Genomic DNA, 13,562 nt, shown 5'->3' on the forward strand with positions numbered 1-13,562 from the left:
TCTCAAATGGTTAAAATTTGGTCTTCAGTAGATATACTGTAGTTTTGCACCTACTATTTTCAGAGGAGACTAAAATATCAAAGATTAGAACATGAAGTAGCTAAATAAAGGTGAAGAGAAGGGTTGCTGGTGTTAAATAAAGACGGTATCATGGTTTTTGTTCTTGTTTGTTGCATTAATATTCATTGCTGAACATGACAGTTGTTGAAACTGTCAGTAAACTGGACCTATAGAGTCTCACAACCACCCTGAAGCAACAATAATAACACACAACTGACACATTTAAAGTGTTTGCTTTTCTTCTATACTGTACCACTTACATGTACACACCCACGGCTTCTAAAAATGGGGATTAACTGGGTACAGGAGCGGTTTACACTGAGAAATATTCCCACCCCTCCCCCCACAGTCATTAAATACATAACGATTCCTTTCATTAGCCGGGTGATACTGGGGACATTAGTAATCATTTCCCTCAACCGGCAGCAGAATGAGTTTTAACATTCACAGTGAGTCCTCCCTGTCTCACTGTGACTGATCTGCATATAACCCACGTGGCACTCTGGCGTTTTCACCGTCACTCAAGAGGCCTTGGCTTGCAGGCACAGCCACAGCCTTTAGAAATGGCTCTTTCTTTTGCTCACTTATGAACACAACCAGCAAATAGCTTTGTTCACCTCTTTATCATCAGGCAAAATAAGCTCAATTCAACCACAGACAAGAGGGTTAAATGCGCTTGCTGAAGGGGATTATGTGTGTTCTCACATACTGTATGCTTATGTTCAGGCATGTTAAAAAAGGCTAGGCAACTACGTTTCCCAGATATCAAACTATGCGGCTTACAATGGATTTCCTCAATCAATATGCTGTTTCATCTAGCCAAAATCTGACCTTAACCTTGAACGAATGATTCCAACTATGAAAAATACATAATTTCCCTTCCTTTCATTGATTTAAAACGTGTTCTTTAGAACGTGGCTTTAGTGTAGCGTATACAAACCTACGATCCTCCTTGAAGGTGACATAAATAACATATTTATAGGACTAGACATAAACATAACTGACAGACAATACAAGCAAATGAAACAGAAACATTTGCTTCACATCACCCTGGTTTTCAGAGTGATTTCCAATTGTGTCTGCTGTGTGCTTTTCACTTTCGAAAAAATACAATAATATGGAATTCATATCTCCGATCAAATGTTGTGTGTCATTGAAAGCAGGCTATTTACAACTGTTGAGAAAGGTCATAAACCAGAACCAGCCATTTTGCTCACTACTTTCATACATTTTAGTCTTATCCAGAGCGACTTACAGGAGCAATTAGGGTTAAGTGCCTTGCTCAAGGGCAACAACAGATTTTTCACCTAGTCGGCTCGGGGAATCAAACCAGCAACCTTTCGGTTACTGGCTCAACGCTCTTAACCGCTAGGCTACCATTTTTTTTCAAGCCCGGGTTATCGATCAACAAAGGCCATTGTGCCATGGTGGCATTTTTGAATCAATAACATCATGTCTCACCCTTATAATCCACACACTTCTTCTTTATGGAGTCTAGGGATTAAAAAGCAAGTGCTCGGACATCCATAAACCAATGTTATGGGACCCCACAGAACATAGCCGTTCATTGTCACGGTTAAACAATCTTGATAATGGCAAATTATATTTCAATAAGCTCTTAGCGGAAAGACCCTTTCCCATTGAAATGTATGAAAGATTCAATGAGACAAGAGTGTTACTAGAGAACACTAGAATGGAGAAGCAGACAGTGATCCTGAGGTCCTCAGCTGCACTACGAGTTCAAGCTAACTGTGTCCATGACCAAGCCATAACTCTAATTACACAACGCTACTGAATCGTTCCATTCAGAATGACAAATGGAATGTTTAAGCCACATCCATAATGCACAATGGTCAACAAGGGAATGCAGCTCATGGTAATAATTCTCTAGCTCTCCACCAAACTAAAATAAAATAAATAATAAAATCGTTAAAGGCAAACAGCCAACTATACCATCAGTGTGAGCAAATAAATGATCTGGGAGTGAAGAAATGAAAGCTATCCCTCTCTAGGTACAGAATCAAAAAGGGTCAACTAATCAACACATGCTGTTTAAAAGCTCAAATCCCTTTAGACTGACTTACAGACAGGGGTTAAGAGTGTTAGCAATGTAAAACCATTATACAGTCCCTCCAGGATTTTGCTGGGATTTTCTGTGATATGTGAGCAAAAATACTTGATTTTGCTGCGGCAATTCTGACATTTTCCATGGCAATACGTGATGATTTTGTCCAATTTGAAAATGCACTGACAAGGGAAAAACTTTGTTGATATGTAACTTGTTCGAACCATATTATGCGGTAAATGTACAGTGACTGGTTGAAATTGCGAGACCTGTTCTTATACTGCGTTGATGGGTCAGTTTTATGCAATAATATTGCAATGATTTGACTGTTTATGCAGAAATAAAGCAGGGATTGGTCAAATTTGCAAACCCTCGCATAATATATGAAAAATTGTTGGTTTTGCAAAGAAAATTGCGATCGCAGAATAGCAGAATCCTGGAGGGACTAACTATAGATCCTGGAGGGACTAACTATAGATCCTGGAGGGACTAACTATAGATCCTGGAGGGACTAACTAAACATCCTGGAGGGACTAACTATACATCCTGGAGGGACTAACTATAGATCCTGGAGGGACTAACTATAGATCCTGGAGGGACTAACTATAGATCCTGCAGTGGTGGGCAGTCAGGGCCTGCAAGGCCTTCTCTGCTGGCCTAAACATCATCAGAATATAATTTTTTTTTAAATATATTTTCCCACAAATATGTATTAAATTATTCCCCAGAGTAAGAGTTATACTCTTCATTTCATAGCTTTCCTCTTGGTTGCACTGCTTCCAGCCCCAGGTTGAGATTTTGAGGGCTGGTGTCACGACTTCAACCGAGGCAGGCTCTCCTTCCCGTTCGGGTGGCGCTCGGCGGTCGTCGTCACCGGCCTACTAGCTGCCACTGACTCTTTTTCCTCCCCCTCCTTATGTGTTTATTTGTATCACCTGTGTTCAGTTAGTTGTTAATTAGTGTGGCTTTATTAGTCAGCCAGCCCGTACGCTTCTTTGTGCGGGATTGTTACATTGTAGCTTTTGGATTTCGGGAGTGGATATTGTTATTGTGGACTGGGTTTGTTTCTCGTGTCGTTGGACCGTTGTGTATGACACCCAGTACGTCCGTGTTGGACATTTTGTTTGCCAGTTGGGTATTAAAGACTCAACATATTGAAGCTCTGCTGTTCCTGCGTCTGACTTCGCACCCCCCGACACCCAGGTCGTTACAGCTGGTCTTTATGTTAGATCTTTTATCCAATCATATTCAGCCATCTTGTGTTGCCAGGGGTCTAAAATCTGCCCTCAGGCCTTCAGAATCAACAGTGCGGGCGCTTGTAGCTTATAGTGAATGGAAATGAAAATGTAGTGTCAACCAATCAGCTTTAGAGTTGGCTATTGTACGCCTTCTGGCTGGCTCCAGTGTTACACAGGAGCCAGCTAGCAGGCGTAGTGCGTGCACGTCTTTTGATTGGATTACCAATATTGAGAGGCAGGTCCTATGGAGATCTAGGAAACTGAATTTGATAAACGAATTAATTCGCGTACTACTAAGCTGTTTTTTCAACCCACAATGGCGGAAGGAGGAGAAGATATCGATTTGGTCGAGGATATAATTATAACGCCATTCTCAAGACGAACTTTTCAAGAAAAGTTAGACATTGTAAGGAGAGGTCGCCCGACGCCACAAAGCCTGTCACAGGCGGGAAAGTGCTTCGTTCGCTCGCCACTTTCAAAGTTTCAACTACGAGCGCTGTCAATGGCTCACAGGCTCCTTGGCTCCGAGAAGCACTGCAAACTGTACTGCTGGGAATGCCTATTATTTGCAAGTGATCGATTTGGTGTTTGGAGCCACACTGGCTTTGCAAACTTGAGTTGTCTAACCAAGGCAGCAACGAGACACCAAAGTACGGCTGGGCACTAACAAGCAATGGTGCTTTTGAAAACTTTTGGGGACACCGGAGTGGATCTACAGCTCAAAGAACAAACGCGCAGGGCAACGGAGCTGCACAATGAAAAGGTGAAGGGAAATATTGAAAAGACTCATTGATTGTGTCATGTTTTTGGGTAAACACTGTTTACCCAAAAATGTCAATTTGTCAATTTCAAGGTGACGCAACGCCTGGTTATACTGCGTTTCTGTCTAAATGTATAGTTTCTAGAGCCATGGCATCATAATGAGGTGGATTAATTCGGGTGGGACTGTGTAGTACCTCACTGAAGGCCCAGGCCCCAGGCCCACGGCACGCCACTGAGATCCTGGAGGGACTAACTATAGATCCAAGGCTTCATTTGTAGTTCCTCTGCTGATTTGTTCTGCAGTCTCCTGTTGTTGTATATCCTTCTAAACTAGCTCTAGTGTTTGTTCAGTTTTCGACCCAGTAGGGTCTAGACTAGAGACAATGAGCTGTTTGCTTTGCTTCAGCTGTGTCTTGGTGCACAAAACCCTCTCTGTTGTTTATGTGAATGCCGGAGTAACTTCTTAATGACATACAATCAGATTCACATAAGCCCCAAATCTCTTAACGGTAGGAGCTCAGGTAGATTTTCACTCATGAGTCTCACACTCCCCCACTAGATCTGACAATTGATGGAATACGGGGGAAAAAAACAGGTGAACATTTGTTTTAAAAATTAGAAGCTAGCTAATCTTGCTTGTTTCCTTGAAAATAGTTTATATCCTAAAATGATCAGCTTTATGCATACATCTAGAAATCTTTATTGAAAACAACATAATTCCATGTTCATCATGTCGACTATAACACTTTGGTGTGTGTCTCTCATATCCAAGTCATGTCTCCAGTGGCCGTGCTGCTGTAAGGTAGAGGCTCAGTGTGAGAAGTGGCAGGGTGGAGGCATAGAGATGATGTGGCAGCAACTACACAGCCACCTGTCTGAGTCTCCTCAGAGACACACGGACATGAAGGAGAGAGAGAGAAAGGGGGGGGTGTGAAAGGACGAGTGAGTGGCAGTTGTCACCGCCCAAGCTCTCACAACTGTCAATAAACTGCTAGAAAGTTCAGCCGTGGTCTTTAAAAAACCAATACTTCCTTCTTGTGCAAAGACAAAAAGGGGTCCACAAAACCTTTCGGTGAAACCAGTAAAAATTGGCTTGATATTAGCCTTGATTGATAGTGCCGATGATGGTTAGCCTCGCAAGCCACCTGATCTCACAAGCTTACATGAATGGTTCTCTCCCACAGAGCGGTAATCAGTCTGTAATTAAGAGGCTAGATGAGTGTACCAAGACAAATCAATTAGACTTGAAGGGAGGACAACAAGAACTCAAGGTACTCTCTCTGTGATAAGCTGTTGGGAATCAGATTTTATAACCGTAGGCAAACTGAAAAGATCTTACCTTTACACGATGGCAGGACCTTGTCCCATATAGGTTTTCCATCTGAACCGATAACACATGTGATTGTGGCTGGTCCAACAACAGTATATCCAGAGTTACATTGATAGGTCACTGTGGAGGCCAGTTTGTAGTCCATGCCCACGCGACTGCCGTTCATGATATTTCCAGGGTCAAAGCATGCCTCCCTGGGTTTCTCTGTGGAGTAGAAAATATACACAAGCTTAAGATAAAGTACCGTGCAGGACAATAGACCTTGAGAGACTTTATTTCAATACAACACCTAGGAGGAAAATGTCAAACCATAATGATTTTTGCTAAAGCATTGCAACTTATCCATAAATGCAAAAGAAACTCTGCAGTTGAAAAGCTCAGATATCGGGAACAGGCAGGCTATGGTATCCTGGGTTACAGGGTGCATTCAAACAAATCAGATCAAATGTTATTGGTCACACACACATATTTAGCAGATGTTATTGCGGTTGCATCGAAATGCTTGAGTTCCTAGACCCAACAGTGCAGTAGTATTTAACAATTCACAACAATACACACAAATCGAAAAGTTAAAGAATGGAATTAAGAAATATATAAATATATGAACATTCCAGGGATTCTCGGAAGCCGCTACTGATGTTTCTCTATGGTGAACCTTCATGTAAGAGGCAGAACACAGGGAGTGTAGAGTACAAAAGAGCAAGTAGAGTTGCTCCAAGGAATCCTCAATAGAAAAGACCAGCACAGAGGGGAATGCAAGGTAAGCATCTGGGTCTGTAGGAAAAATGGGGGAGGGGGGTGGGGGGGTGAGGGCAGCCAGTGTCCTTAAGGGAACAGACACTAGGAGAAGGACAGTTGGAAAAAGCTCTGGAGGTGGTGCTTGTATACACTGCCAAACAAGATGACAGCTAACAACCCACTTCTCTCTGCTGCCTTGTGCTTTAAGAAGCAGTGAATGTTGGAGGGTAGAGGTGGGAGATTTTATCACTGAAATTGCTATAGTGCATCACAATTTCATCCGCATTCCAATACCCAGAGAGGGAAAATGCTTCTCAACACACAAGGCCAAAGTATACATGCCAATGCCCTCAACCTAAAGCTACATTTTGATATGGATTTATGAATACAATTAGAAATAAAGTAGTAGAAAACATCAACAAATATATTAAGTTTATTACAGTAATAAGTATGAAAACAGAAATGGCATTATTTTAACCTTCTCAACATTTAAATTACCTTAGTTAATGGTGCATGGATGGGAGAAAAATATGAATATAGGAGATTGATTTACAGAAAAAAAGAGCGTAGATTATATTTTCAATTAGAGAGAGAAGAAACATTTGAGTGCTTTCAGCCTTGGGAGATGGGTTCCCATGGAAGGCAATTAACTGTTTTTATTGACAAAAGCACAGTTAAATACAGGACCAACAAAACAAAACGACAAATTATGCCATTGATTGGTTTGAAAAAATCTTCCAGGAAGAACGAGACGTTGAAGTGGCAAAATACTATACACATCTGTGTTCATGTGTTTTGTGACTTTCATTGATTTTCTGTAACAAATCAAACCAATTATCCAGTTGATCTACAGTAGTTCTATCATCAATGCCTTTAATCAAAAAGCATTTCATAAAAAGAAGTAGGTTGGAATACATACTGTTTTTCAGAAGCTACTGCATAGCTGTGTGTAGACAACAGACAAAATAAGGACATCTAGCTGACAGGAAGAACAACATGCAATAAGGCTTATAAAAACATGTTGTCTATAGAATGTATTCTCCAGTTCCTGGAAATCTTTCATCTTAGAAATCTATATCTGTTGAAAGCATCTTTTTATAGAGACATCAACCTTACGATATGGCCAATGCTATACACTTCCATAGAAACCTAGGGTCACTTCCTGTGAGACTAACATGTTGACAACTTGCCTTTGAATTCAATGGCAAAGCCAGACATCCCGAGGGAAGCGTCACTCCTGAAAGCGAGGAAGAGGCTGTTGCCACTGCTCTCGATGCGCTCCGGGGCCTGATTTCCCTGCAGGCTGCTGATCAATGGGCCGTTGGAGTTATCCCCCTCATAGATGTGCAGGAAGTCATAGCTGGGCTCCATGTTGAAACTGGAAGTATGCAATAGAAAACAATGTTTATTAAAGACTGATGCCTGATTCGCAGGTTGGCATATATTGGGATGATTTATGTACTGGAGGCAGCTCTGCAGTGTTTCACTAGTTGGCCACCAAGTCATAAAATCTGATTGTAAACCTAACCCTAACCTTAACCACACTGCTAACCTTATGCCTAGCCCTACGCATATTTTTGTTTTCATAACTTTTTATGATATATAGCCAATTTTGACTTTGCCACTGGCCCATCTAGTGAAAATCCAGGACAAGATTCATCCCAAATCACATCAACCTGAGCCTGAATTACACCGTAGTGCCAACCAGAACCATACTCTGTTGGCTCGGATGTTTCCATTCACATTGTTCTTCCCAGCAACTATGGCAAGGCCAGGCCAGTTCAGCTCGCCTTGGCCCTACATTGTGAAGCAGGCATGTGGGGGCCTGTTTGTACTGTCTGTAACTGCCATTAGAGGGATGGTGAGCAAGTAATGTTCTGATGAATCTGAGATCAACTGATAAGAGTTCTTTGGGATTTTTCTCATTTGAGCCTATGTAATTCATGTGGGTTGTGGTGCTTTGTAATTCGAGGAACTATAGTACATTTCATCAAAGCTATTCCATCTATAGGTATCATCTAGGTATATGGCGTAATACAGTAACACACATCGATTTGGATAATATTTGAACAAAGGCAAACAATTTCACCTCAAACACAGATGTGTTTGATGTTTGTTTACGGTAATTACCAAACTGACAAAGACAGAGTGGATACACTCCTTCCATCGGCTCTTTAACCTTGCTCCTTATTACCGTCGGTGCCTCGCAGCATAGCGTGAGTGACATACCTTTTGAAAATTAGGGCTATAACAAAGTCAGGGTTGACTTTAATTCTCCAGTCACATTCCTTTCCTGGTGGGTACGGCTGTGGATAGTTGGGTGATAGAATCACCCCAGCAGGGCCTGTCACATTGCCGCCGCAGGTAGCTATCACATCAAGGAGAGTGAGGGCAACACACAGGTTTTAATACGACTTGTCTCCATCACATTAACTGTTTATGTTGATTGAAGTGACAAAACAGGCCACCATGCACAGACGTTCAGTGACAAACAGTAGCGATGGAATTCCTCCCTGCCACTGTCATTCAGAAAAGTTATTCACATCTTTGCTTCTTTAATTTTACCGTTGTGTGAGACTTGTTTGAATGTCAATTCAAGCGTGAGCTAAGCAAAATAAGACTCCATTTGAGTTTCAATCCTGTCAATCATGTACTTGATTGGGAGGGTTTGTAAGAGCAACATGTTTCTAATCTTAGTAATCTTCCACCATTACAAATGGTTCTTGCTATAAATGGCCTTCCATCAAACAATTATTAGTGGTGTGGTAAACATTCCAAAAGACTAGAAGTGACAAAGCACACTGTCTGGCAAGAGGATTGGTTGACAATGGCTGAAAATGCCAATTACATTTCAGTTACTGATGAATCATTTTTCACAGGGGGATTCACACTCTACTGAGACATGGTTTACATTCCTAATGTTACAGTTCATTCATTCTAATAATAAACATGTCACTCATTCAACATAAAGTAATTAAGCAGACACAAATGAGTGGTGGTTCATAAAACACTGTTTACATGGATTTTCAGATACCACAAATCCTTCAATGAAAACCACGCAGCGGCCTAGCATACACATCTCAAATGACCTTCTTGCAGCAGAATTATCCTAAAGGGAAGGAACATCTACCTATTGTACAAACCCTTTGCGGACATCAAGCCAAGAAGAGAAATAACAGTGAAGTCCTTTCTCCATTACTGTGGAAGTCAAAGCAACATACCTATACAGGTTGGAGGGTCTGGCTGCCAGTAGAACCTGTTGTTGAGCTGTACACAGGTGATCTTGTCCAGGCCCTGGACCTGGTAACCTGGGTCACACTGGAAGGTGATGGTGTCCCCGGGCTCCCGACTATCCCCGTAACGCGTCCCGTTCTGGGGTGTCCCAGGGTCATTACAGGTCATGGCAGTAGTAGCTGAAATCACACAAATGAATCACTTATGAATATTAACATGAGACAAATGCTGACATTTTGACAACACGCATTTCATTTATACAACTAAAACAAAATTCGGCCAAATGCTGATTATGATATAATATAATATTGTATTTGAAATCATTGGACTGGCAGCAAACTGAATTGTGGAGACTACTTGTCTTTGAAATAATAGTTCCAGAAAATATTTGCCATTTATATGCAAATGCAATGCTCCATTTCATTTATATTTGCATGAAATATTTATGGTGCAAATTTTTTATTCGTCATAAGAGTGGTTTATATGTAGATATAAAGGACATAAAAACAAGTTCAAATCGAGGCTGAGAGAGGGAAATGTCAAGAAACATACTGTAGCCTTCGTCTGAAAAGTTACTGGTATGAATGTCATATCAGAATACTTCTGGTCTGTTGTGACAGGTAGAGTGCTACTTACTTGAGAACTGAATGGAGAAGCCTGACTTGCTGATGAAGTAATCACTGTCAAACTGGAGTGTTAGGATGTTGAAGGTGCTGTGGGTGTCCTCGGGCAGAGCTGACCCACTCCATTCCTTCAGGAGGATACCCCCCTCTGTTGGACCGTCCCACACTTTCAGGATGTCATGGGCCACTTCCGTGTCAAACACTATGAAGTGGAGGCTAAATAGAAAGAGAGAGAATGATTAATTATACACTATGCAGCTCTTCAAGAATTAGAACCTTGCATACTATATCAAATCAAATCAAATGTATTTATATAGCCCTTCTTACATCAGCTGATATCTCAAAGTGCTGTACAGAAACCCAGCCTAAAACCCCAAACAGCAAGCAATGCAGGTGTAGAAGCACTATAGTCAGGCCTTACCATTGGTTCACATTTGTGACAAACACCTACACAACAATACCCCATAAATCAACTGACCAAGGGTAGTTACCAACTTGTAATACAAAATTATCATTGGAGTTCTAGCGAATCAGTCCTCAAGTAATGCCTCAGACCAAGGAAACATCTAGATCAGAGCGGTCTTTCTCGCCAAAGGAATGTTTCAATTATTTTCAGCGGCAAAGTAGAGAGAGGATGAATTCTTTAAAAAGTCCAATAGCCAGCGATGTCAATTGTATCTCTCCCCCTCCTTGATCCTTAGATTGCTTGAATTGAATTGGCATATCTGATTTCTATGGCATTTCTAGCGGGCATAATTGGTTTATCTTTGGAGGTTATTGTTTGGTTTTGAAGAAGCCAGTAATGGACCTAAAGGAATATATGCTAATGGTAAGGAAGGCCTAGCAGTGGGGGTGAAATGCAATCAGCAATGGCACATTTAATCACAAATCATTTTCCAAATGTGCAGCAGAACAATTGCTCCGCTATACTAGACACGCCTCGCAATAAACTAGCTGATTTCACTTCAAATTTAAATGGAGTCAAGAAAAATTGAGCTATTGTGTATCTAATCGCATATTCCAAGGGGTGTGTCCCTATTGTGAGATACTGTACCTAATGGTTTTGCCTGTGTCCGCTTCGATGGACCAGGTACAGTGGAGGTTGTTGTCGTAGGGTGCAGGGTAACCCGGGGAGAGTATCCGTCCAGATATTGCACCTGCGATGTGGCCTCCGCATTCAGCTAGATGAGGAAACCGAAACGTGTATTTTACCATAGTCATCAGCAGCCCTAGTGTTCAGTGTAAATATGTTAAGGGCAGGCTCATATCATCACAATAGAAAGTTAATTAAATAAGCTACCCTGATCTTTTGAGGTGTCTTAATCCTGATGAACCTCAGGCTGGCTTCTCTCTCTGGCATCAACCAGACCAATTCATAAGCATCCCATAATACATTGCATAATCACACTTGAAAGAACCTAATATGTTCTCTAGCTTCTCCACATACGTATGTGTATTATTTTATTCACTGCTGACGACAGAAAAAGAAAACAGGATATCCCTATTATGTCACTTCGTTCAAAGGAAAGAAAAAATACAATGACAGCCTAGGGCAATGTCATCCATTTTCCATGCTACTTTTCTGCAGTATAGAAATGTGTCTGAAGCGAGCTGGGCTAATTAAGGAATGAGGCTGAACTGAAGAATGACACTGTAATGTATCAGTTCTCACCAGCACAGAAAGCTCAGAGTGTTCTTACTAAATTAAGAGAGAGAGACACACAAGGTTTCTTCATATATAGCTTTAGGGGCAGTAATATAGCCAGCATTAGGGGATAAATGTTCATAGCTGTTAACTAGTGTAATATTTCGGTATAGTATAAATGGCAGTATGACTGGAGGAGATTTGACTCATAGTTAGCCTGAGAGAGCGGAACTGGCAGAGCTCGTCAGATTATGGAAGTAAGATATTAATAACAGTGGGACAGAATGCAGACAACACAACAAAGTCCATGTTGACTGGTAAAATAGTATACTATATTCAAAAGTATGCAGTGGATGAAAATTAATCCTTTGATATGGGCATCTTGACCATTACTCTGATAATTGAAATGTCAACAAAATCTTCCTTAGGAATGACCTCCCGGGTGGCGCAGTGGTCTAGGGCACTGCATCGCAGTGCTAGCTGCGCCACCAGAGTCTCTGGGTTTGCGCCCAGGCTGGGCTGGGTTCGCGCCCAGGCTCTGTCGCAGCCGGCCGCAACCGGGAGGTCCGTGGGGCGACGCACAATTGGCATAGCGTCGTCTGGGTTAGGGAGGGTTTGGCTGGTAGGGATATCCTTGTCTCAGTATGTAAAAAAAATGTAATAAAATGTGTGCACTCTACTGTAAGTCGCTCTGGATAAGAGCGTCTGCTAAATGACTAAAATGTAAATGTAAAAAAATGAATGGAAATGGTGTGTTTCACCATAATCAGGGAATGTTCCCTGATGATACCTACTACATTTTCTTTCCAAATTCTATAGTCTATACACACCACGTATTTATATTCTGGATTCTGACACATGCTCACTATAATATATCTACTCTGGGTTCTTAATTCTTGATTTCTTAATTATTACATTTATTGTATTTGTGAGACATTCTACTAGCTGCATCTGCTATAACACCTGCAGATCTGTGTATGCGACCAATAAACTCTGATTTGATTTGTCTATTTTCGGCAACTACTCACTCACCTAAACAGGAAGGCAAAGGTTTGTCCCAAACCCTACGGTCTCCACTTAGGCATGTCAGAGTGCTGCTTCCATGGAGAGTATAGCCAGGGTTACAACTGTACAACACAAAAGTGTTCGCAAAATGGCCATCATCTTGAATCTTGTATCCGTAAATCGGAGTTCCTGGTTCTTCACACTTGACAAGGTCAAAACCTACAAATACAGATTTGACGCTTTAGCCCATTTAAACATTAAAAAGACATCTGTCCAGTGTCCACTAAAACTTGAATCAGGGATTATATATATAGGCTGTGTCTCTAGGACATAATCTACTCACTGCTGTAGGTCAGTCTGAATCCCTTGTTGGTTTCAGTGCCGTTGCTGTTGAACTCAATCCAGAGGTGATTTGAGGTACTGTTGATGATGACATTGTACATGTCAGTTTTGGTGAAATTGCCAAGAAGACGATGTGAAGTATCCTTCCCGTCATACACCTGTTGATGAAAGAACAACACTATAATGCACAGGTTTGTCAAAATGCTATTAATATTCAAGGGAATATTCAATAGCATACTGTGTACTGTACAGTATGCAGCCTCTTGCAGTACAATTACAATATTTGCTGAGTGGCAGCGTAAGAGGTTTGAGTCAGTAGTTAGCATTCAATTCATCAAGAAAATAATAAAGAGCCGATGGGTAGATACATATTGTACATACATAATATGAATATATACACTACGGGAGAATAATTAAAGTTGGGCTTCCAGAGGATAGTGGTCAAGACAAAGGCAGAAACATGTTAACGCGGATAACCAGAAGGGTGCCTAATCCAAATAACATACACTACCGGTCAAAA

The 13,562-nt window shown here is 41.3% G+C and overlaps 1 protein-coding gene across 1 annotated transcript in view; it reads right to left on the bottom strand.

Moving 5' to 3' along the window:
* Positions 1-13,562, bottom strand: part of LOC120029385 (CUB and sushi domain-containing protein 1-like) — a 328,206-nt gene that overhangs the window by 83,482 nt on the left and 231,162 nt on the right. The window contains 8 exon segments of the mRNA XM_038974609.1: positions 5,465-5,659; positions 7,384-7,571; positions 8,423-8,561; positions 9,415-9,606; positions 10,064-10,266; positions 11,105-11,231; positions 12,728-12,919; positions 13,044-13,200. Of these exon segments, the coding sequence (XP_038830537.1) occupies positions 5,465-5,659; positions 7,384-7,571; positions 8,423-8,561; positions 9,415-9,606; positions 10,064-10,266; positions 11,105-11,231; positions 12,728-12,919; positions 13,044-13,200 (1,393 nt within the window).

The sequence above is a fragment of the Salvelinus namaycush genome, chromosome 35 (assembly GCF_016432855.1).
Source record: "Salvelinus namaycush isolate Seneca chromosome 35, SaNama_1.0, whole genome shotgun sequence".
In the NCBI taxonomy this organism is placed as follows: Eukaryota; Metazoa; Chordata; class Actinopteri; order Salmoniformes; family Salmonidae; genus Salvelinus; species Salvelinus namaycush.